The sequence below is a fragment of the Pan paniscus genome, chromosome 3, assembly GCF_029289425.2.
Source record: "Pan paniscus chromosome 3, NHGRI_mPanPan1-v2.0_pri, whole genome shotgun sequence".
Taxonomy (NCBI): domain Eukaryota; kingdom Metazoa; phylum Chordata; class Mammalia; order Primates; family Hominidae; genus Pan; species Pan paniscus.
This window is the reverse complement of record NC_073252.2, coordinates 47201922-47226960: the sequence shown is the minus strand read 5'-3', so window position 1 is coordinate 47226960 and position 25039 is coordinate 47201922. Positions and strand designations below refer to the sequence as shown.

Sequence of the window (25039 nt, the reverse complement as noted above, 5' to 3'; positions counted from 1 at the left end):
AACATGTCTCTTTGTAGCAGGGACTCAGGAATCCTATGCACAATGGTTCTTACTTATTGATTTGACAATGACTTTGGGGCTTCAAAGTAAAGTTACTAAATTAGATCATAAATACTGCTCTGAAAGGACTTTGGGGTCACACTACTTACGCTGTGGCTGTGGATAAGGTGGTACCTGGGTGTGCATATGACCTGGAGATGTGGGAAGCTGACCAGCAGCATTTGGATTAACATTTCCATGCATTATGAAACCTGGAGGTGGAGGATTTTCTCCCTAAGAAACAAGAACATGGTAAGAAGGCGGATACAAGTAGAACCAGGAACTTCACCAGATGGAATTATAATCTCTGAAATGGAATTCTATGTTTATTTTTAAAAAAACTTTATTGCATAAGAAACATTGCATTTTGCATATTCTATCTTCCTCATAACAGCACATTTTCTGAGCAGCACATTTTGAATGATTAAAGATCAGACAGATCCAAAGTAATAATTGCAATGAATGGCAAAAGATGCTAACAGCCTTTAAAAATATTTATGAAATGTCACCAGGATTTTCCATCTCTACTAATTTCCATCCACTACTCCACTCTGTAAATATAAGTATAAATGCCATAAAGGGATCTTTTGTTTCTCTTCAATTTCTGCAATGCTAAAAAAGGAAAAAGAAAGAAAAAAGAAAAAAAGTCTTCAGTAAAATCAGATTTAAACCATTGTCAAAACCTTGGTTGGTGTTTTTGTAGTTCAAGTCAATTTAGAACTGCAAAAGAAGGAGGGGAAGGATAAGGAAATAAATTAATTGTGCTAAAAACTGCTTCTTGCATCCTAAAAGCATTAAAATGCAATGAGCAGGCAGATGGATGGGGAGTGGGGGTGAAAGAGCTTGAGGAAGGTAAGTAGAGAACATATAACTGTATATTTAGGTGAGCAGAATTCTGCTCAAAGAGGAATAATGAAGGATATACCTGTGTGTCAGAGGGAGAGGCTGCAGGTGGATGGCTGGGAAGGGCAGTAGGAGTTTTGTTACTCCAGGTAGTGACAGTAGGGGCAATTCTAACCTGAATTGAACAAAGAAATACCAATCACAGAAAATAAAAAATGAAAACGTTAAAAGAAGAAAAAAAACCCAAAAGGTATTAATAGCCAGATGCAAAGCCAAAGGTAAGATTGGCAAGATAACATACATTAGTCAGACAACCGCTTTCAAGGTAGCTGGAATTCCCAAAAAAAACAAAACAAAACAACAACAACAAAAACCACACAATCACAATGAAACAGGGAGAGGAAGGCAGGAGAAAAATCAATATGAAAACCTAAATCAAAGCACAAGAACAATGCCATTCAAGTGTCAATTATAAGTGGGTAAAGTGAGGCTTTGTAAGTAGAGAAGGAAAAAAGACATTCCAGGAAAAAAAAAAGTAATTGAGTAAAAAAGTGATTTTTTTTTGGAAGCATTAATAGTATTCAAGCTACTACTAATCTACAAACACAGTGGTATAAGCTCTCTTTTCTGGATTTCATTACAGCCACAAAAGTCATATCAGTCCAATATGAAGCTTAAAACTCATACAATCAGAGTATTAAAGCTGAATATTAAAGATCTTCCAGTCTAATCCCCACCCTTTATTGCTGACAAAACCAAGGCCCAGAGAAGTGAAGGGACCGTACAACTCAATGGTGATTCCAAGTCACCTGATTTCCAGGCCAGTGTTTTCTATGCTACACCATGTTGCTTGCCCTAGAAGCCATTGTTTTTTTGTTTGTTTGTTTGTTTGTTTTTCCGAGACGGAGTGGAGTCTCACTCTGTCGCTAGGCTGAAGTGCAGTGGTGCGATCTCAGCTCACTGCAAACTCCGCCTCCCAGGTTCACGCCATTCTCCTGCCTCGGCCTCCTGAGTAGCTGGGACTACAGGTGCCTGCCACCATGCCCAGCTAATTTTTAGTATTTTTAGTAGAGACGGGGTTTCACTGTGTTAGCCAGGCTGGTCTCGATCTCCTGACCTCGTGATCCGCCCGCCTCAGCCTCCCAAAGTGCTGGGATTACAGGCGTGAGCCACCACGCCCGGCCTGTTTGTTTGTTTTTTTAAGCCATCAAAATCCTTTTTGTCAAGTAAATCTTTGCAGAAACTCCAAAACATAAAAAAATAATAATAATAATACAATTGACTCTTGAATAACATGGGTTTCAACTGCATGGGTCCACTTAGATGTGAATTTTTTTCAATAGAAGTTACACTGAGTGTGCCTGACTCTCCTGCCTCCCCTTCCACCTCCTCCACCTTTTCTCCCTCTGCCATCTCTGAGACATCAAGACCAACCCCTCCTCTTCAGCATATTCAATGTGATGACAAGAAGGAAGACTACTTCCACTTAATGATGAATATTAATGATGAATAGTAAATATATTTTCTCTTCCTTATGATTTCCTTAATAACATTTTCTTTTTTCTAGCTTACTTCATTGTTTTTTTGTTTGTTTGTTTGTTTCGAGACAGAGTTTTTTGCTCTTGTTGTTCAGGCTGGAGTGCAATGGCGTGATCTCAGCTCACTGCAACCTCCGCCTCCCGGGTTCAAGCGATTCTCCTGCCTCAGCTTCCTGAGTAGCTGGGATTACAGGCATGCGCCACCATGCCAGCTAATTTTTTGTATTTTTAGTAGAGACAGGGTTTCATCATGTTGGCCAGGCTGGTCTCGAACTCCTGACCTCAGGGGATTCACCTGCCTCGGCCTCCTAAAGTACAGGGATTACAGGCGTGAGCCACCGCACCTGGCCTGCTTACTTCATTGTTAAGAATACGGTATATAATAAATACAACATATAAATTGTGTGTTAATGGACTGTTCATGTTATCAGCAAGGCTGCCAGTCAACAGCACGCTAATTTTAGGGGTTAAGTTCTGGGGAGTGAAGTCATAGATTTTCAACTGTACACAGGGTGGGTACCCCTAACCCACATGGTTCAAGGGTCAACTGTAAAGGCAAAGCTGCGCTGGTCAAAGTGGAAGTGCAAGTCCTCCTGATCTGGCCTCTCTCACCCCCTTGCCTCTGCCTGTTAACACTGCATTAAAACCACAAGCCACTGTCCTCATTCATTCAGTACATCTTAAGCTTTAATCAAGAAAATCACTGCTTTATTTATGATTCACTTTGTCTTTTCCTACAAGTATAAGATTGGTAAATCAAAGTATAACAAATCTTTCAATGTTTTTATCTTTTTCAAGAAAGAAAAAGCTAAGGACATAAAGAGCAAATATTCTCTTTTCCTAATGTAGAGCTTGCCTTGCTTCAGTACCTGACAGGTAGCTTGGTTTAACAAGACGCTTGGGAGTTCTAATCCCAACTTGGCCGGTAACCAGCCATGCAACGCTGAGAAATTCAAGCTCTGTGTCTTCAATTCTGGTGGGTTGCTTGACATCTCTGCTTCTCAGTTTTCCCAGCCATCATCTGTTCTGCCCTACCTATGTCACAGACTAAGTCTAGTGCAATCTCCATGAAGGGGGGAATTTACTCTGTTTTGTTCGTAACTATACCCCCACAGCAGCCAGAGCAATGCCAGGCACTCATGGCAGGGTCTTAAAAAAATATTTGTCAAATGAATGAAAAAAGTCAAAATAGAGAGTATTCTAGAGAGTTAACAGTTATATTCAAATGTAATCTATCCAGATTTAGTAGTACCAAACAAAAACATAACAGACAAAAGGGCATTAATTTTTTTTGTTTTTCAAGATTTTATATTTACTTTTGCTATAACAAAATGTAAAAAGACTCCATCAATCCTATCAGCAATTTGTTCTATTTTAAAATAGGCAGAGTACCTGTTAACTTTGCTATCAATCAAGACCATTTATTACCTATGGAAAAAATATTCTTCATTTAAGTACATGAAGGTTATCTGCTGGTCTGGAAATATGGAAGTTTCCATGTGAAACAGTAAAAAATAGTAAGAAGCCACATTTTATGACACCAAACATTTGGTAATTTAAATAAAATTATTAGTTCTTTTCACATTCCACATAATCTAAAATTTCACAAACCTTTGGTCATTCATTTTTCTCTAATATCTAAATTGTCCAAAAAAAAAAAAAAAGTCTGTATTCTGGATACACTTCATATTGTGCAAATACAGAATACACTAAGCCTAAACCTATACTAATGATTAAGAATACTCAAAAAATACTATCTTCTAAAAATATTTTACAAAACAACCAAATCACCAAGATTGTTCCTGCTACTTTACAGCTTGTTAGATGAATCAAATAGAAATTTCAATAGTAGATGTACATGTTTAAGTGAACTTTGAGTGACAGAGAAATAGAACAAATCTCCCTAGAGAACTTAAAACCAATTCATATTTAAAATATAATCTGTTTGACTAAATGAGAGAGATGATTTCAAAAAGTAGATCACAAATACAACTTCAAGAATCTAGAAAATAGATCTATTATAACAATATATTGTCTGGTTTTACCATATCAGAGAAGGTCTCCTGCTGAACAAATGAAAACCACCAATTTGAAGAGAAATACAAAAGTGTTCCTACTTCATCTGGACCATATCACTCACATGGGGATAATATTGTTGAGTTTGAACTCTTGGCATCTGGTGGTGGCCAGCAACTGGTCCAGGCCTGCCCTTGGGGAGCTGCTGTTTCTCGTACGGAATTTTAGGTGATTCATGTCCTGCTACAGGCTCTCCTTGTGCTCTACAAAGTCTGTCACGAAGCTGCATGATATTTGGCTAAAAAGGAATGGAAAAACAGCAGACTGTTGAGAGTTCACCCAGGTATATGACAGCATGTTAATTTTCTTAATCAGATTATTCATCAAGATATCCCTTTTTGTTCATAATGCTGGGTATTATACAATAGACCCTGACACACAGATTTGACATTGTGCTTTCTACTACTCAGGACTGGCACCAAAGGTCCATGACATACAGTACAACTTGTAATTTAACTGAGGCAGAGATCTGAATTATACCTACCTCATGGTTACTATGCAAGACCAATATCACTTATTACTACTCTTTTGATGTTTTCTTGTGGTTACCTAATGCTCATAAATTACAAAACTACTTTAAAAACTATAACTAAGGCCAGGCGCAGAGGTTCACGCCTGCAATCCCAGCACTTTGGGAGGCCGAGGCAGGCAGATCATGAGGTCAGGAGATCGAGACCATCCTGGCTAACACGGTGAAACCCCATCTCTACTCAAAATACAAAAAATTAGCTGGGTGTGGTGGCGGGCACCTGTAGTCCCAGTTACTCGGGAGGCTGAGGCAGAAGAATGGCGTGAACCAGGGAGGCGGCGCTTGCAGTGAGCTGAGAACACACCACTGCACTCCAGCCTGGGCGACAGAGCGAGACTCCGTCTCAAAAAAAAAAAACAAACTATAACTAAAAGAGGCCACCAAAGAGAATCAACTACTAAAGGTGGTTATTGAAGAAAATGGTGATTTAAGAAAGAGATGAAAATGTTAAAAGAGATTTTTGAAATAAAGATTAAGATGTGAAATTCACATCTGTAGCTCATACAGATCTACATGCATAGAGACTTACAAAAGTATGAGGTGACCCTATATATGCTCTAAGTATTAACAAATAACAAAAAGGCAATGTGTTAAAATGTTTCAGCAAGATTTTAGTATCTTTAAAAATTATACATTCCTATATATTTGTTAAAGGTTTAAAGGGATCATTTAAATGTTTTAGGCATATTTTATTTGCCTTTTGGGGGGGAGAATTATATATTACAATGCTATCACAAAGTCTCAGGACGTATTCCCCCCACCAAAAAAGGCAGGGTCTACTGAGATAAATAGGAAACAACATCAAAATTATGCTTTTTGGCCTAAAGAATGTTCTTTAAAGTCCAAAAAAAAAAAAGCATGAAGAATAATGTATAGAAAATGGATGGTAAATGGTACTGAAAATGAATTAATCTTAAGCTAGATGAGCTACGGGTCTTAAAGCAAATTAGTCTTAAGATAAAGGTTCTTATAATATATCTCAATATAACTTTTTACTTACAACTTTTTACTTATTAGGTAAAAAGTCTTAACAAAACTAGTATGCCAAAGTCACCATAAAGGAAAAGATTATGTATCAGCTATTCTATCTAACATTCCCATCAACAATTCAGAAACAAATGAGATGGATCTTACAGCTAAGTGTATAAAAAACCAACTAGAGAGTCCTACCTCCATAGTCCTGGAGAATATTATGTACTTTTACTCAACGAAATTTATCAATAATTCTCTAAAACAGACAAAATACTAGAAACAATTGACTAAAAAAATACATAAAATACAGAATAAAGTGATTAATAAAAAAGTACAGAGACAAGACTGTATCTGCAAGGCTCAAAATCAAGCTCCATCAGACACAAAATGCAGATATATTCTTGTGGAAAAGTTTCCTCAAACCTCACCCGTACTTTTACCCATGCTCCATAACTGGGTTTGGGTTTCCCTTTGTTGTGTTCCACAGCACCAATACCCTTATCACAGTACTTATATCACACTTCTGGAATCCCATGTTTACTTGTCCATAGCCAAATTGAGTTTGGAGGCTTCCTAGAGGAAGGATCTTGGCAATCTTATTCACCATTCTATACCCACTTGTTGAATTGAATTGAAACAAGTATAGTTTTGCCCAAGTTTTATTGTGCAATAAGTAAGGACAATCTAATTAGTTCCCTCTGCTCTGAATACATAAAAATATACTTGCCCACAGACAGTATCAAACTAAAATGGCATACAGAATGAACTTCAATACTATCTGGGATGGAACATATGGGATTTTAAAAATGTTAACAACTCCATTTGTTTGATTAAACATTAACATTTATAGCTTTTTGACATAAAATATTCCTACAAAGAACTTTGTATGAAGAATCAGCATTTGGCTTTAGAAATAAAAAGTTGGTCTTTTCCCTATTCATTTTCCTAAAATACTATGTTGGTACAAAGGAATCTATCGCACTGCAAGATTATCCTATCTCTCTAACACAGCTTAGATACACCTAAAATGATCCCTGAAGAATTGTCAATAACATTTACCTGCAGTCAGGTTACAGAAATTCAACTGCTCCAAAACATTCTACCTACTAATATGTTTACATCTAATGCTAAGTGTTATCTACTGGACTCACCTTACTCAAACATTACAAAAATGGTCAATTCTAATTACCTGGTTGGTGTTGTCAGGAAGAAAAGCCAAGGCTGCAGCAATACTGCCCTGAGCTGCCAACAAATTGGCATACTGACTCATCTTCGCAGCCAAGAGAACTCCTACAGTACTAGTGTCCATGGCTTGAGTGAGTTGCACAGCTTTTCGCAGGATGACAACTTTCTCAATCAGATCCTAAATGAAAAAAATGAGTAACAAACAAAAATATCAAGACCATGTATGAGAGGAAGCAGGAAAAGATCAAGAGTTACTAAGATTTCTAAAACCCACTAAAAGTATAGTACCTGTTATCATCCCTCCTAGAAAAGTACAGCCACTATTTAGGTAAGTGAAAAAGTAGTAAGGAGGAAGAAGGCCTCTTACTTATGGATAGGGTAGGATAGGAAGGTTACCACCTTTTCCTAAATATCCTTAAGCTACCAGATACTTGTCTAGTGAGCTAAAACAGGCAAATACTCAAAGTGAAAATGATAGGCAGATGTCTAAAGGTAGAAACTGTGTTCTAGCCTGTATGGGAGGAACTATGAGTGAAAATATCTGATATGGTTTGGTTGTGTCCCCACCCAAATCTCATCTTGAATTCTAGCTCCCATAATCCCCATGTGTCATGGGAGAAACCCAGTGGGAGGTAATTGAATCATGGGTCAGGTTTTTCCAGTGCTGTTCTCTTGACAGTGATCTGATGGTTTTATAAAGGGCAGTTCCCCTGCACATGCTCTCTTGCCTGCCACCATGTAAGACGTGCCTTTGCTCCTCCTTCACCTTGAGCCATGACTGTGAGGCCTCCCCAGTCATGTGGAACTGTGAGTTCATTAAACCTCTTTTTCTTTATAAACTACCCAGTCTTGGGTATTTCTTCATTGCAGTATGAAAATGGACTAATACAACATCACACCATCTATCCTATAAAAATAGTACTACTATGAGGTGACCCATAGACAGAGGCATGTGATTTCCAGAGTTTACTATTTTAACTCAAAGCTCTCATGTGCCGTTCAATACCAAATCTTTCCACAATGGGGAGCTATGCTTCTGGTAGAAAGCGGAAGGATAGCCTACCTTTCTGCCTTTCCTAAGTGCATAAATCCAAAAGGGTAAAACAAGTGTTTTTCTCTGAGAAGCCCTTAAAAGGAAAACCTTGATTTCCTACCCATTTTTTTTTTTGTTTCAATAGAGTGATCTTTAAAGCACTGACTCTATTGAGAAAATCTCTTTCCAGAAAGACAAATATATGGTAAAATTATCATAAGCCTCTTTGATTTAAATGCTTAGAAAAAAATATCTAATATATATGTAGTACCTGAGAATAGTCCCCACATTTTCTACTTCCTCTCTTGCTTGTGTATTGGTGTCACATGGCAGTGGTCCCCAACCTATTTGGCACCAGGGACTGGTTTCGTGGAAGACAATTTTTCCACAGGCCAGCAGGGGTGATGGTTTCAGGATAAAACTGTTCCACCTGGCCTGTTCCATAAGGTATTAGATTCTGATAAGGAGGATACAACCTAGATCCGTTGCATGCACAGCCCACATAAGGGTTCGTGCTCCCATGAGAATCTAATGCCACCACTGATGTGAAAGGAAGCAGAGCTCAGGCAATAATGCTCGCTCACCCACCGCTCACCTCTTGCTGTGAGTCCAGGTTCCTAAGAGGCCACAGAAGGGTACTGGTTTATGGCCTGGGGGTTGGGGACCTCTGCTACATGGGATTCCATTTACCTCTCACTTTCATTTTCCTTTAACCATAAAGATTCTCTATTGGCATTGGGGATGCCTCCTATTCCTTTACCCACATTGCTTCTTTCTTTGCTCATGGCAGGCAGAGCCACTGGAAGCAGACAGAGGAGCACACAGAAAAAGAGGTAAACCCTAGAGCTGTTTTCAATCCTCCTGCCACCTATTTCCCCCAATAAACTCACAAATCACAACCATGATTTTACAACAGCTGCAACCCCATTTTCCTATCCTATCATCTCAAACTTTGCTTCTTCAAAGATAGCAATAAATGCATACAATTATCCAGCAAAAGAAGTTCTTGAATGTATAGAAAAAATGAACTTATAGATTATAACTTGATGATAAGTAGGGTGAAAGACAACACTAAAAATTAAGTGCCTTTTGTTTCAAAGATACTACCTGAAGTGACAAAGGGTGGCTTCCATCTTGAGCTTTAGTCCAACATGCAACTAATTTCTCTACATTCCCTGCACAAATATAGCAGAGACATGCTTGAGTCTGCAGGAGGCTATCTCCTTCATTTTCAAGCCTGGTTCCCAAAAGATCTGTAAGTAAGAGGAAAATAAAATAAGATTATACCCAAGGCAATCTGTATATGAGGCTGTGAGCAGCTAAATAATATTTTCAGAGGCATGGATTAAGCTTCATAACCAATGAATAGCATAGAGAAACAAAATCACTCTAAATGCTCAGTAAATATGCATTTGTTAAATGAATGGGAATGAAAAATTGTATATAATAAATGATTTTACAAAACTATTATCTAACTGTACAACTAATTTTTATTAATTAAATTAGAAAAACAATAAATGGGAACAACATTAGAACAAAAAAACCCTAAAGGCACATTTGGAATAGATTTATCAATGTTAGCTAAGTCTAGTATAAATTACTTATAAAAATGCAGTTATGGCTGGGCGTGGTGGCTCACGTCTGTAATCCCAGCAGTTTGGGAGGCTGAGACGGGCAGATCAGCAGAGGTCAGGAGTTCAAGACCAGCCTGGCCAACATGGTGAAACCCTGTCTCTACGAAAAATGCAAAACTAGCCAGGCATGGTGGTGCATGCCTATAATCCCAGCTACTTGGGAGGCTGAGGCAGGAGAATCACTTGAACGCAGGGGGCGGAGGTTGCAGTGAGCCAAGATTGTGCCATCGCACTCCAGCCTGGGCAATAAGAGCAAAACTCCGTCTCCAAAAAAAAAAAAAAAAGCAGTTAGTATTTTGTAATTTTTATATTCTTATAATTATTTCAAGGCAGCAAATGGCTATTTGTTTTTATACTAGTAGCCTTAAGCTTTTCTTGCAAATATTTATTCCTCAGCCACCAGTTTATTCATGGCCTATAACGGTAATTTCTATTCTAATGTTATCATTATTAATTTTATCATAGCTAATATTTATTAAGTGAGAGTTACTTATGGTCTATTTCACAGATGAATAAACTAAGGTTTAGAAAGTAGTTTTTCCTAGATCATACAGCTACTAGGTAGCAGAGGCAAGATTCCAACTCTTGTCTGTCTGAAACCAAAATCACTAGTAGATTTAAAAAAAAAAAAAAAGAGTAGATATGAAGATGTATTTAATAAATCTGAGAAAGGCATTGAAATGAGAATTTTTCTTTTTTGTGATGTGTAGATTTTAAAAAGTTTCTAATAAAATTTGTCATTTAAGTTTATTTACAATATACCCTGCCACGTATGTAAATGCAGTTAAATATAAAGCACATCTCTTACCACAAAGGGCTGAAAATTCATCCGGCTTTGCATAAGTCAATACTGCAGCTAAAGCCTCTCTCCAATTTTTAAGATCACAAGACTCAACAATCTCTTTCCAGTTCTTCATCACCACTGCAGTGATGAGCTAGAGAAACGAAAACAAAGGAAGAATTAAAAGTCTTTAACATAGCAATAAAAATTAATTCTGGCTAATTAATTGTGTCAAGTATTTCATGCCAAATGCAGCAGCAAAATGAAGTATATTTTTGAATCAAATGACATAATAATGGTATTATTGTTCCTCAAGAAACAACAGCAACAACAAAAACAACTGACAACATATTTCATAAAGTGCTGAGAAGGAAAAATATAAGGTGCTATCAGAACCTTTAATAGAAAGGTGTGACCTGGTCAGATGGATCAGGAAAAACTGCCCAAGCATGTAGACTTTTGACACGTGATCTGAAGGACAAGCAGGAATTAACTTCATCAAGAAGGAAAAAGCCTTCCAGGCCAAGGGAACGACAGATGCAAAGTTCCAGTGAGAAAGGAACATGCAATGAGTGAGGGGGGAGCTACAAGGCAGCCACTGTGGCTAAAAGATAACCGAGGAGAGACTGAGATGAGATGAGGCTAATGGGACTCAATACTGGTACAACTTTTATGAAAACTAATTTCAATAAAAATTACTTTTTTTAAGATGTAGAAATAACATCAAGTAACCACAAAAAAGAATGAGATCATGTCCTTTGCAGGGACATGGATGGAGCTGGAAGCCATTATCCTTAGCAAAATAACACAGGAACAGAAAACCAAATACCGCATGTTCTCACTTACAAATAGGAGCTAAATGATGAGAACATGTGAACACATGGAGGGGAACAACACACACTGGGGCCTATTGGAGGGTGGGAGGAGAGAGAGAATCAGAAAAAATAATTAATGGGTCCTAGGCTTAATACCTGAGTGATGAAATAATCTGTACAACAAACCCCTATGACACGAGTTTACTCTTAAGTTTGTTAGATATAACAAACCTGCACATGTACCTCTGAACTTAAAATAAAAGTTAAATTCCTCTTCTATGACTACAGTTCAATTTAAATAATCAGAAATTTGTACAAGTCTTTAGGCACAACAAAGGTGTTTATCACTATATAAACAAGCGTGTTTATTTCTATTTGGAAAATACTGGAAACTACCTAAACATAACAAAATAAGGGAAACATTACATCTTCTTACCATGAAATATTATAGAGCAATTAAAATTTTGGGTTTTTTTTGAGACAGAGTCTTGCACTGTTGCCCGGGCTGGAGTGCAATGGCGTGATCTCGGCTCACCGCATCCTCTGCCTCCAAGGTTCAAGCGATTCTCCTGCTTCAGCCTCCCTAGTAGCTGGGATTACAGGTGCCCGCCACCACATCCGGTTAATTTTTTGTATTTTTAGTAGAGATGGGGTTTCACCATGTTGCCAGGCTGGTCTTGAACTCCTGACCTCGTGACCCACCCACCTCCGCCTCCCAAAGTGCTGAGATCACAGGAGTGAGCCACTGCGCCCAGCCGCAATTAAAAAATTTAATAAGGCCAGGCACGGTGGCTTATGCCTGTAATCCTGGCACTTTGGGAGACCGAGGTGGGCGGATGACCTGAGGTCAGGAGTTCGAGACCAGCCTGACCAACATGGTGAAACCCCATCTCTACTAAAAATACAAAAATTATCTAGGCATGGTGGCGGACGCCTGTAATCCCAGCTACTTGGGAGGCTGAGGTAGGAGAATCGCTTGAACCCGGGAGGTGGAGGTTGCAGTGAGTCAAGATCACGCCACCGGACTCTAGCCGGGGTGACAGAGCAAGACCCCGTCTTTAAAATTATTAATATATACAAAAACAACAAAACTAGAATAATCATGCCAAAATGCCAACAACTATTTCCAGGTCAAGGAATTATGAATGAGCTTTTAAAATTCTTTACTGGTTTCTGCATTTCAGTTATCTATAGTAACAGTGTATTGTTTTTATAATTAGAAAGATAAATACGTTATTGCTTATTTTTAAAATAACATACCCTGGTAATTTTGCTTTGGGATTTTGCGAAGTATTTTTTCTGGGTTCGAGCCAAGAGTTCTTGTCCACCTGCTATGGCCAATATAATGGCATCGGCCATGCGGTTATCATGTAAACAAAGGTCAACAGCACTCTCAAAATTGCCCGTCAGCAAAGCCTGAGTAATTAAACCATCAATGTCTGCAACAAGAAAATAATACATCCAAGTTAAATAGAGTTTTTGTTACCAAAACCAACAACAAAGTACTACATCTATCAATTTTTATATATATACATGAATGGAGACCACAACACTAATTTCTGATTACTAGTGGATTAATTTCTAACACAAGCTATTGGTATTTATGGAAGAGGTCTACAGAAATATGCTGAGATAAATACAAAATAATACATTTTCCAGACTGCTTTAACTGGATTATCAAAGATCACCTAGGTGTCTGAACACACCAGCCTTCCCAAGGCACTGATTACATATACTGTACTAAAGGAAAAGTGAGTTCTTTCTCACACTCTACCACCTGTGATAAAACTTTTTTTTTTGAGACAGCGTTTCACTATGTTGTCCAGGATAGCCTCAAACTCCTGGGCCCAAGTGATCCTCCTGCCTCAACTTCCCAAGTAGCTGGGACTATAAGCATGCACCACAGCACCTGACTTGAAGCATTTTAACTTAAATGCAGGAACTATTTGTTTTCCAATGGTTAAAAAAAATTAGAAATCAAAACCAACAAGTACTTACCCCCACTGACAGAGATATTAAATGTTCCTCCAGATGAGGGTAGAAATTCAGATTCTTCTTTTTCCTCTTTAATGTGCTAAAGAGATGAAAAAAGCAACAATTTAGCCAGAATAAAACTGTGGAATGATTTACTGACAAAAAAAATTTACACATGATTCTTCATCTACAGAGTAGATGACATACCAAGTTATTCCAGAAAAGTTCTCAGATCCAAATTTACAACTAAGATCTATGACTTCCCTAAATATTACCTCCCATTATATAATCATAAATAAAATCCAAGGTCATGAAGAATACTGGTTAAACAGGCTGGGCACAGTGGCTCACGTCTGTAATCTCAGCACTTTAGGAGGCCAAGGCAGGCAGATCACTCGAGGTCAGAAGCTCGGGACCAGCCATGCCCAACATGGTGAAACCCCATATCTACTAAAAATACAAAACTAGCCGGGCATGGTGGTGTGTGCCTGTAATCCCAGCACTTTGGGAGGCTGAGGCGGGCGGATCACAAGGTCAGGAGATCAAGACCATTCTGGCCAACATGGTGAAACCCCGTCTCTACTAAAATACAAAAATTGGCCGGGTGCTGTGACTCATGCCTGTAATCACAGCACTTTGGGAGGCCGAGGCGGGCAGATCACGAGGTCAGCAGATCGAGACCATCCTAGCCAACATGGTGAAACCCCGTCTCTACTAAAAATACAAAAATTAGCTGGCGGCGGTGGTGTGCACCTGTAGCCCCACCTACTCGGGAGGCTGAGGCAGGAGAATCACTTGAACCCGGGAGGCGGAGGTTGCAGTGAGTTGAGATTGCGCCACTGCACTCCAGCCTGGCAACAGAGCGAGACTCTGTCTCAAAAAAAAAAAAAAAAAAAAGAACACTATTAAACAAACTAACATGTACATATTCATTACTGGTATCTCAGTAATGAAGCTGAAGAATCTTTGTTTTCTTAGGTAACTATGAGTGGCTCAAAATATGGAAAATATATTATTTATTTATTTATTTATTTAATTTTATTTTTTGAGACAGAGTCTCGCTCTGTCACCCAGGCTGGAGTGCAGTGGCGCACTCTCGGCTCACTGCAAACTCTGCCTCCTGGGTTCACGCCATTTTCTTGCCTCAGCCTCCCGAGTAGCTGGGACTACAGGTGCCCGCCACCATGCCTGGCTAATTTTTGTATTTTTAGTAGAGACGGGGTTTCACCGTGTTAGCCAGGATGGTCTCGATCTCCTGACCTCATGATCCGCCCTCCTTGGCCTCCCAAAGTGCTGGGATTACAGGCGTGAGCCACCACGCCAGGCCGGAAAATATATTTTTAAATTATACTATTTTTAAATTTTAAAACAAACCTACTTTTACACATCTAAGAATTCCTGTCCACTGGATTTGATTATAAAGTGTTTTTGTTTTTAACTGAATCATAAAAAAAAAATGAAAAAAAAAATCACTTGGTACCCATAACATAAAAGTAATATAAGTACATTATTTATTAATACACTTAAATTCAAGTATACATTTTGTGTTTACTCAAATTAGTCATACCTGGAACAGTGGGTTAGTCTGGTAAAAATATATACAGTTCTGTTATAAATTTCTGAGACTACCTGCAAGACTGATTAAAAATAAACTCAATGCTTTCTTTAGAAGAAATATAATGGGGGCATTTTGCTGGCAAATAATTTTAAATGCTTTCTCTCCCATGCATAAAAATTCAAAATAAGACAAAAATATATCAGAGATTAGAGATAAATTTTTAAAGAAAAACACAGGTTTCTTACATAAGATGAAATATCTATCTTCTGTGCCATGTTATCTACACATCTGAATGTAAATATCTAGTATTCAAGTTCACAGTGGCATTTTAGAACTGGGTAATTTTAATGCAGAGTACAGCACTGCACCATCTGCAAATACGCTTAATTATTAATGTTGACTATTACAGGAGAATATCTATAACCCTAATTCCCTTTCCCCAACTAAAGAGAAGCATTTGGAATTTAAAAACTCAAAGAAATTAAGAATTTAAGTTATTCACATTAAGGAATAAATCAGAGACACTGATCTAATTACATTCATTAACAAACTTGCATAAAAATACTTTTTTTTTTTTTTTTGAGACAGGGTCTTGCTCTGTCGCCCAGGCTGGAGTGCAGTGGCGCATTCTCAACTCACTGCAAGCTCCGCCTCCTGGGTTCATGCCATTCTCCTGCCTCAGCCTCCCAAGTAGCTGGGACTACAGGCGCCCCACCACAACGCCTGGCTAAATTTTTGTATTTTCAGTAGAGGTGGCGTTTCACCGTGTTAGCCAGGATGGTCTTAATCTCCTGACCTCGTGATCTGCCTGCCTCGGCCTCCCAAAGTGCTGGGATTACAGGCATGAGCCACTGCGCCCGGCCACTTTTCTTTAACTCATTATTTCTCAAATTTGCTTTCTAGAAACAATTTATCCTTATTTATGGACTTCTGAACTAGATATAAGGTCAAAAAATGCACAATTTATTAGGTATTGAGTGCCTTCAATGTGTAAGCTACTATGAAACAAATAGCTCATCAAGACAAAGGGGAAGATTTTACCTCCTTAAACACATTTTTTCAAAGAACCAAAAGTACACATTGATGACTACTATTTCATTAAATGCATATTTTTCTTACCTATTATTCATGAGTGCATTCCCAAATGATCTTCTATTTGATAATACATAGTCTAGTTGTACATAAATGAAAGTACATTTCTCTATGTATCTTACAATTCTGTCTAAATATTCCCAAAATTAGTTCTTTTCTTTTTTAAATCAGACAGGGTCTTGCTCTGTCACCCAGGCTGGAATGCAATGGTGTGATCATAGCTCACTCCAAACACAAACTCTTGGGCTTAAGTGATCCTACCTCAGCCTCCCAAATAGCTAGGACTACAGGCATGTGCCACCACGCCTGGCTAATTTTTAATTTTTTTTTTTAGAGATAGGGTCTCACTATGTTGTCCAGGCTAGTCTTGAACTCATAGCCTCAAGTGATCCTCCCACCTTGGCCTCCCAAAGTGCTGGGATTACAGGCATAAGCAAACATCATGCCTGGCCTAGTTCAAAGTTTTAGTAAAGATTTTATCCATATCCTTTATTCCCTTGTTAATTAAACTCTAGGAGATCCACTTCTAAGGAGAATGATTTTTGCAATCATCTTGTAATAGACTAAATTTACTCATTTTTATAACTTAGTAAAAAATTATACATAACATTCCATAGTCAAGATATCACAAAGAACAATGAAAAAGCCAAAGATGAGATGAGAAGAACTTGTTGATTAATTTTCCAAGATGAAATAAAATTAGAAAGCAAGAAAAGTAAATTACAGATTTGTTCATTAGTGGTTAAAAAAAAAAACACCCAGAAAATTAAAAGGAAAAATTAATGATGTAACTCTGTGTTCAAGGACTCTTCTCAATTATTTACAAAAATTATCAACTAAGGACACATTTATTGAAAATCATGACAATAAGTTAGTGAAATATCCTTTACTTCAACTCCATGTTCAGTACCAATTCAGAGGCCTATGCCACTGATAGTTGGCCCAAAATTATAGGCCAAGAAAAACATTAACTTTACATGCAATGCAATGCAGTGAGGATGTTTGAATAAAATCTCTTTTCAGTTTGACATCCTGATAGTCATCTGACCAAATTATGTTAATCTCACATCAACTGTTAGTTTTAAACCATATAATCCAGAAACAAGGTTGGAGAACTAGAGTCTGGAGATGATACTTCTGTCAGTATAGGTAGATAGATTCCTATCCTAAACATCTCAAAGAAAACAATTTATTTCAACATTATTTTGCCATAAGTAGTCAAGAAAATTTTCCTTATTTTAATGTGAGATACACAAATATCACAAATTTGTCCAATATAATATGAAAAAAAAATAAGTACCTCTCCCAAGAGCTGCTCTTCAGCAGCAGGGCTCTCCTCCCCATCACTCTGTGCTACTTGGTCAGAGTCTTTAAGAGCCTTTGGTACACAAAACAATTACAGGGGAAGGTGAAGAATGTAGTATTAAAAGGCTATTAGTGAACCAGGAAGACAAAGACCCAACCAACAACATTCAGAGCTAGTTTAATCATAAGAAGCAACAGTGAGTAAATTTATTTGAGAAATACCATTAGAGGAAAAGCAAAGAACTATTACTGCTAACACTTTCCCATTCTTTTTTTTTTTTTGAGACCGAGTCTCACTCTGTCGCCCAGGCTGGAGTTCAGTGGCACGATCCCGGCTCACTGCAACCTCCGCCTCCCAGTTCAAGCAATTCTCCTGCCTTAGCCGCCCAAGTAGCTGGGATTACAGGCGTGTGCCACCACGCCCAGCTAATTTTTGTATTTTTAGTAGAGACAGAGTTTCACCATGTTGGTCAGGCTGGTCTTGAACTCCTGACCTCAGGTGATCCACCTGCCTCGGCCTCCCAAAGTGCTGGGATTATAGGCATGAGCCAACACACCCGGCCCACTTTCCCATTCTTTCCATTTTTTTTTTTCCTGGCCAAAAAAAAAAAAAAAAAAATTTATCTTAAGTATTTGAGTAGTCATTAATTCTGTTTTTCCTCCTTTACAAAATTCAAATATGTATGTCAAGAGAAAGGAATGCTCTACCAGCTAAGCTCATGTTATTTTAAAATGAGAATTATTAACTTATTAAAATATCTAGAATAAGCATTTATTTTTATACCATAAAGCATAAAACACAAATTTCTTAAATGATATTTCCTTCTTCGTTATGACCTAGCCAAAGTTTTAGAAGGTAGCTATTTTTAAAGGCCTTCTTACCACATTGGCTCCATCCACTTTGTTCAAGGCCAAAGCAATCTGAAATAAAAATAACAGCTCACCTACTACATGGAATTCTATTGCAGAGCATCCAGCAAATGTTCACCTCTTGCTTCTCACTGGCGAAAATCCACAAAAGTTCTTATAGGAATAGTATGTTTTAAAAAATTAAAAAAGCTATGCAGAACGGGTTCTCTATGGTGCTAGCTTCTTTCACATGGAAGTAATTAGAAATAATCCGACAATCATTCTATTTCCTCATTTTTTGCCATCAGGCATGCAAGTAAAACTTTCATATCAATCTCTTACAAGCCTAAAAAAGTTACAGCCTCAAGAAGTTTAGACTACTAATAAAGTTAAATATAAAACTCTAAAGGAGTGAGCAAAGACATAGCCACTAAGCAGTGGGGTTGTGATGTGATCTTGGTTAGTTCTGCCTAACATCAAAAGAGCACTAATCTTCAATATGCACTTAAAGTGCACAGTATACCTCTACCACACATGCAACAACCTGCAATGCTATAGAAAACTCTAGCCATTTCCAAAGAATGATGAAAGGCTAATACAAGTTACATAGTCATTTATCAATATGTATTCAAAACTCTGGCAACCACTGTGGGTAATGATGGAGAATAAGAAAAAGAAAAAGGAAAAAAACGCTGGCAACCAAACACAAATTATTATTAAATGTTTACTGGGTGATTTGAGATAATCTGTGTAGAACTTTATTTTTTAAAAGCATGATTCACAAAGAGCATGCCATCTAACTTTCCCAAAAGTTTACCTTCTTTCCTAGATCTTCTTTTCTGTATCCTAGAAGTTCAAGGTATTTTCCACGAGAATCATCCTCAAAGTTTACCTTTAAAAAAAAAGACATATTCTTAAAACAAAGACCTACATTTAAAGGCCGAATTTTTATAAGAATGAATCAAATTCCAAAGAGAATTATTAAAAATATCTGAAGTCTACATTCTAAAGATTCACTGTTTGAAGGAATCCAAAGAATAGTGGGTTTTTTTGTTTTTTATTTGGAGACCCAGCCTCAGGAGGTCCTGAGAACATGTGCCCAGAATTATTTTTTTAAATAAGTTATTTATTAATAGTAAATATACTAGTAATTAATTATCCTGGTTGAATAAAGCTTACTTTTGAACAGTAATTTCTGTAAATACAAACTTATGTCCAAAGGTTAAACTGATACAAAACTCAAACTATATGGAATATTCTATGTCCTAAAATTCTTTCCCAAAATTATTACAAAATATAAATTCTTTAATTTTATACTTTAACCTAACTGTATTCAAGACTGCTTTACCTTTGAAAAACCAGTACCGTATAAAGAAAAAGACATTCCAGTGGAGGCAAAATGACCAACCAGGAAATTCTATTTGTTATTCTAATCTAACTCCTCTTAAAGTAAAAGGAAAAATGCCTCCAACCTCTCTCCTCTATTCCTCTTCCTCTTTTTTCATTTTCCTTAACTAGATCTACTATAGATATTAAATATTCTGTTTTCATTATAGTAAACTCTATGTACTCATCTTCAAAATAGGTGTGCTGACTATGTCGCTCTCCTCTAAACAGACCTATTATTTTTTTTTAACTTATTAAAAATGTATTTCATATTACACTTTTCAAAGTAGAGAAGGAAAAACTCTGGACATAAGTTAGGTTGTATGCTCTTTATAAGGCTTCTTAATTTCATGATGAATTGCTGAAATCACACTTTTTCAATTGTTTCTTTAATAGGAGGACAGATTTAGAATATAAAGAAACAGTTAAATTTGCAGATAATGAAATAATATAGCTTTAAACAGCAACTTTACCTTCAAAAAGGACCACACATTTTTCTCAAATTCAGTCTGAGAAGCATCAATTTTTTTTTGGCAATAATTGATAAATCCTTGTGACTGCACAGCCTGCTGAAGTTGGTCTGATCGGCTGAGGAACTCCTTTTCTGTTACAACCTGACTAATGAACACATGGTGCTGCTGCTGCTGCTGCTCAGCTCCCTGATGAGAAGGCATTCTGACATTCTCAAACGTAACCAGTTTGCCTCCAAACTATAAAAGAGAGAATGAACAAACTCAGTGTTAACCCAACGATATGGCCAAAAAAAAGTGCTTATAAAGTGGCCTAAACAGATAATCTGGATGAAATTAGTTGATACGACCTCTCATGAGCCACAGTCTGACACCACTTCAATTTCTGTTCTAGATGAAATGTACTTTTTTGGTTTTTTGGTTTTTTTTTTTTTTTGAGACAGAGTTTCGCTCTTAGTCACCCAGGCTGGAGTGCAAAGGTGGGATCTTCGCTCACTACAACCTCTGCCTCCTGGGTTCAAGTGATTCTCCTGCCTCAGCCTCCTGAGTAGCTGGGATTACAGGTGCCGGCCACCATGCCTGGCTAACTTTTGTATGTTTAGTAGACAGGGTTTCACCATGTTGGCCAGGCTGGTCTTGAACTCCTAACCTCAAGTGATCCACCCAGATAGAGAAGACCAGATAGGACGATGAGAAGATTAAGCAGATCCAAAGAACAGACTTACGAGTGACATAAAACATATTCAAAGGTCCATTTTAGGAAGATTAATCTTGGAATATGTAGTAGAGATTAGAGGGGAAAAAGACAAGCAACAAATATGAAATCAAGCTATTAGAAGTCTGGCATGAAAGAATTAGGCAAAGTATCAGCAATGTAAAAGGAAGAAACAAACAAACAAAAAGTGCTAGAGAGGATGTGGAGAAACTAGAACCCTTGTGCACCACTAGTGAGAATGTAAAATGGTAAAACGGCTATAAAATGGTATGGAGGTTCTTCAAAAACTTAAAAATAGAACCATCCTATGATCCAGCAATCCCACTTCTGGGTATATGTCCCAAAAAACTGAAAGCAGGATCCCAAAATGATAATTACAAACCCATGTTCACCACAGCATTTATTCACAATAGCCAAAAGGTGGAAGCAACCAAAATGACCATCAAATGAATGGATAAAAAAAAATATGGTATATATATATATATATATATATATACAATGCAATATTATTTGGCCTCTAAAGAGAAGTAAATTCTGTCACACTACAACACAGATAAACCTTGAGGACATTAAGCTAAGTAAAATAAGCCAGCCACAAAAAGACAAGTACTGCATGATTCCATTTATATGAGTAATTTAAAGTAGAAAACTCCTAGCAACAAAGTAGAATGTGGTTACCAGGGATTCAAGGGAAACAGGAAATGGGGAGCTGTTGTTCAAGGGCACAGAGTTTCAGTTTTGCAAGATGAGAAAGTTCTAGAGATCTGTTGCACAACAACCTGTATATAGTTAACACTACTGTAGTATATATTTTAAAATGGTTGTAGTATATATTTTAAAATGGTTAAGATAGTAAATTTTATTTATGCATTTTTTACAATTAAAATTTTATATTATGCATTTTTTACAATTAAAAAAAGCTGGAAATTAAAAAAGAAAGCTAAAAGGATGAAGAAGAGGGAGGACACTCCCTGCAAAAAGAAAAGAAAAAAAGAAGAAAAGAAAAGAAAAAGAAGGGAGGGAGGGAGGGAAAGAGAGACAGAGGGAGGGAAAGAGAGACAGAGAGAGAGAGAAGGAAGACGAATTTAAAAGGGAGGAGGGCCGGGTGCAGTGACTCATGCCTGTAATCCCAGCACTTTGGGAGGCCGAGGCGGGTGGATCACCTGCGGTCAGGAGTTCAAGACCAGGCCAGTCAACATGGTAAAACCCCATCTCTACTAAAAATACAAAAACTAGCCAGGTGTGGTGGCACGTGCATGTAATCCCAGCTACCCAGGAGGCTGAGGCAGGAGAATCGCTTGAACCAAGGAGGCGGAGGTTGCAGTGAGCCAAGGTTGTGCCACTGCACTCCAGCCTGGACAACAGAGTGAGACTGTCTCAAAAAAACAAACAAACAAACAAAAAAATGGAGGAGGGGAGGAATATAAAGTGTTGGCTACACAACAACAATGTAAATGTACTTAATGCCATTGAACTGTATATTTAAAAATGAACAAAATGATCAATTTTATGTATATTTTACCATGATTTTTAAAAAAGGGAAAAAAAAGAGTAGGTTCCAATTTTTCAGAGAAACCATTTTGAATGATGAAATACCCACAAATACATCTCAAATCCCAACTTAAACCCTGATTGCTTCCATCAGAGTGACTCTATAATAACACTTTGGTATAAAAAGTCCTTTGTGCCTATGGACCATAAAAACAAAATCCACCTACTGAAAAAGAAGCACCAACAGGCCTTCGAATCCACTTGGGCGGCTTCTTCAGAGGCAGCACTATACTATGCTGAGCAGTCTGCTGTGGAATTTGTAACGGAGGAAGGGGCTGTCCTGTGCCAAAGGGATCAAGATTCCCAAAAGATGATGAAAGCTAAAAAAGATAATAATAACATAAGAATCTGACCATACACAAAGTTTCATTTTTTTCCAGTCATATCCAAAAAAATTTTTGATCACAATTGTCCAATTAACCAGCATTGTTAATCAGTGAAGTCATTTCAAAATATTACACAACACATACTTTTTTCAGGCATTATAATAGAAAACTTTAACACTTCCTATTACCTTGTCAACTTGTTTCTGTCTTAAACCATCTGTGCTTCCTCCCATGATAGAATAAACACTGATACGCCCATCAAACGAAGCAGCTGATAAGACAGCAGGATTTCGGGGACACCACTGAATATCGAAGCACCACTGTGTGTTGGTGGGAAGTTCATATAACACCTAGGCCAACAAAAAACAAACAACAAAACTCAGAAAATGGTATGGCCACTTTGTAACCAAAACACCTGAATTAATGTGGTCAACAAGTATAGCTAAATTGAACATTTTTTTGTAGAAAGTATCTTTAGCCAGGAAAAAGTATACGAAGATTTTTTAAAGTGCAAGAATGATCCATTACGATGACCTATTCTGATTAACAGGAATGCAACTTAAAATTTCAATCAGATTTGAATAAATGCATTTTAAAAACTGAGGCTTTTCTGTGTTCAAAATAATGGATGCATTTGAAAGACCAGAACACTCTATTAGAGTCAACATTTTTTTTTCTTTTTTGAGACAGGGTCTCGCTCTGTCGCCCAGGCTGGAGTGCAATGGCAGCAGCCTCAGCTCACTGCAACCTCCACCTCCTGGGCTCAAGCAACTATTCTGCCTCAGCCTCCCAAGCAGCTGGGATTACAGGCGCCCGTCATCATGCCCGGCTAATTTTTGCATTTTTAATAGAGATGGCGTTTCACCACGTTGGCCAGGCTTGCCTTGAACTGCTGACCTCAAGTGATCCGCACGCCTTGGCCTCCCAAAGTGCTGGGATTACAGGCGTGAGCCACCGCACCCGGCCTAGGGCCAACTTTTTAAACTCTAAAAGATTAGTGATGTCCTGTCCAATTGTTTTTGTCTGGTAAGACCCAAACAACAACCATATTTAGGTTACTTGAGGATCAAATTTTAAAATCAATCTTGAGAAGGAAGAATTCACTAAGAAATCTGACTTTTAATCACGAGAGAAAACATGTACTATACACAACCTTCCTATCACTGCAGAATCCTAACAGAATTCGGCATTAACAGCTTCCTTTAGAAAGAAAATGACAGAGAAAGAACTATAGAAAATGACCTACATGAGGCTGGGCATGGTGGTTCACGCCTATAATCCTAGCACTTTGGTAGGCTGAGGTGGGCAGAATGCTTGAGCCCAGGAGTTCAAGACCAGCATGGGGAACATGGCGAAACCCCATCTCTACAAAAAAACACAAAAAATTGGCCAGGCACGGTGCTGCACGCCTGTAGTCCCTGCTAGGGAGGCTGAGGTGGGAGGACTGATGGAGCCCAAGAGGTCAAGGTTTCAGTGACCCATCATGGTGCCACTGCATTCCAGCTTGGGAGACACAACAGCAAGACCCTGACAAAAAAATAATTAATAGTACTAAAAAAAATAAATAAATAAATAGAAAATGGCTTATATGAAACCTTTACAATGTAATGCTTGTTGTGAAAAAGTTAGTATGGTGGTTAACTGCTACTCACAGAAGCAACATCTTAGGACTTTATGATAAGTCAAATGAACTTAACTCTGGCTTCATGTGACCTTCTTTTTCCTTTTTCTTTTTTTTATTTTTGAGACAGGGTCTCACACTGATGACTAGGCTGGAGTGCAGTGGCACAATCACAGCTCATTGGAGTCTTGACCTCCTGGGCTCAAGCGATCCTCCTATGTCAGCCTCCCGAGTGGCTAGGACTACAGAACACGCCACCACACCCAGCTAATTTTTGTATTTGTTGTGAAGATGGGGTTTCACCAGCCTGCCTTGCCTCCCAAAGTGCTAAGATTACAGGTCTGAGCCACCACATGTGGCCCATGTGACATTTAAAATGTTTCATTTTATTAAAAAATAGAATTAATTGAAAAGGTATTTAGCCTGCTCACGTCTTTGGTATTTATTTTGTTTGATAAGATATGTGGTTTGATAAAACTTAGATGATTTATCCATCCTTTATTTGCATTTGAACAAATTCCAATTTTTATTTATTTATTTATTTTTTGAGATGGAATCTCACTCTGTCACCCAGGCTGGAGTGCAGTGGTGCGATCTGGGCTCACTGCAAGCTCCGCCTCCCAGGTTCATCCCATTCTCCTGCCTCAGCCTCCCTAGTAGCTGGGACTACAAGCGCCCGCCACCACGTCCAGCTAATTTTTTTGTATTTTTTTTTTTTTTTTAGTAGAGACAGGGTTTCATTGTGTT

At 37.9% G+C, this 25039-nt stretch overlaps 1 protein-coding gene across 50 annotated transcripts in view; it reads right to left on the bottom strand.

Moving 5' to 3' along the window:
• The window catches only part of SEC31A (SEC31 homolog A, COPII coat complex component), a 72561-nt gene that overhangs the window by 25528 nt on the left and 21994 nt on the right, over window positions 1-25039 (bottom strand). For 16 of the 50 annotated variants that reach the window (XM_034958558.4, XM_057302052.2, XM_034958564.4 and 13 more), the window contains exons 9-21: window positions 22860-23021; window positions 22513-22665; window positions 20083-20319; window positions 19041-19115; window positions 18257-18295; window positions 17370-17447; window positions 13444-13519; window positions 12706-12884; window positions 10658-10784; window positions 9323-9468; window positions 7187-7360; window positions 4561-4734; window positions 150-273 (exon numbers count right to left, since the gene is read on the bottom strand). In XM_034958558.4, coding sequence (XP_034814449.2) covers window positions 150-273; window positions 4561-4734; window positions 7187-7360; window positions 9323-9468; window positions 10658-10784; window positions 12706-12884; window positions 13444-13519; window positions 17370-17447; window positions 18257-18295; window positions 19041-19115; window positions 20083-20319; window positions 22513-22665; window positions 22860-23021 — 1744 coding nt within the window. The remainder of the gene's footprint in view (window positions 1-149; window positions 274-4560; window positions 4735-7186; window positions 7361-9322; window positions 9469-10657; window positions 10785-12705; window positions 12885-13443; window positions 13520-17369; window positions 17448-18256; window positions 18296-19040; window positions 19116-20082; window positions 20320-22512; window positions 22666-22859; window positions 23022-25039) is intronic. The other 34 variants (XM_057302061.2, XM_057302067.2, XM_057302072.2 and 31 more) reach the window with 3 other exon arrangements.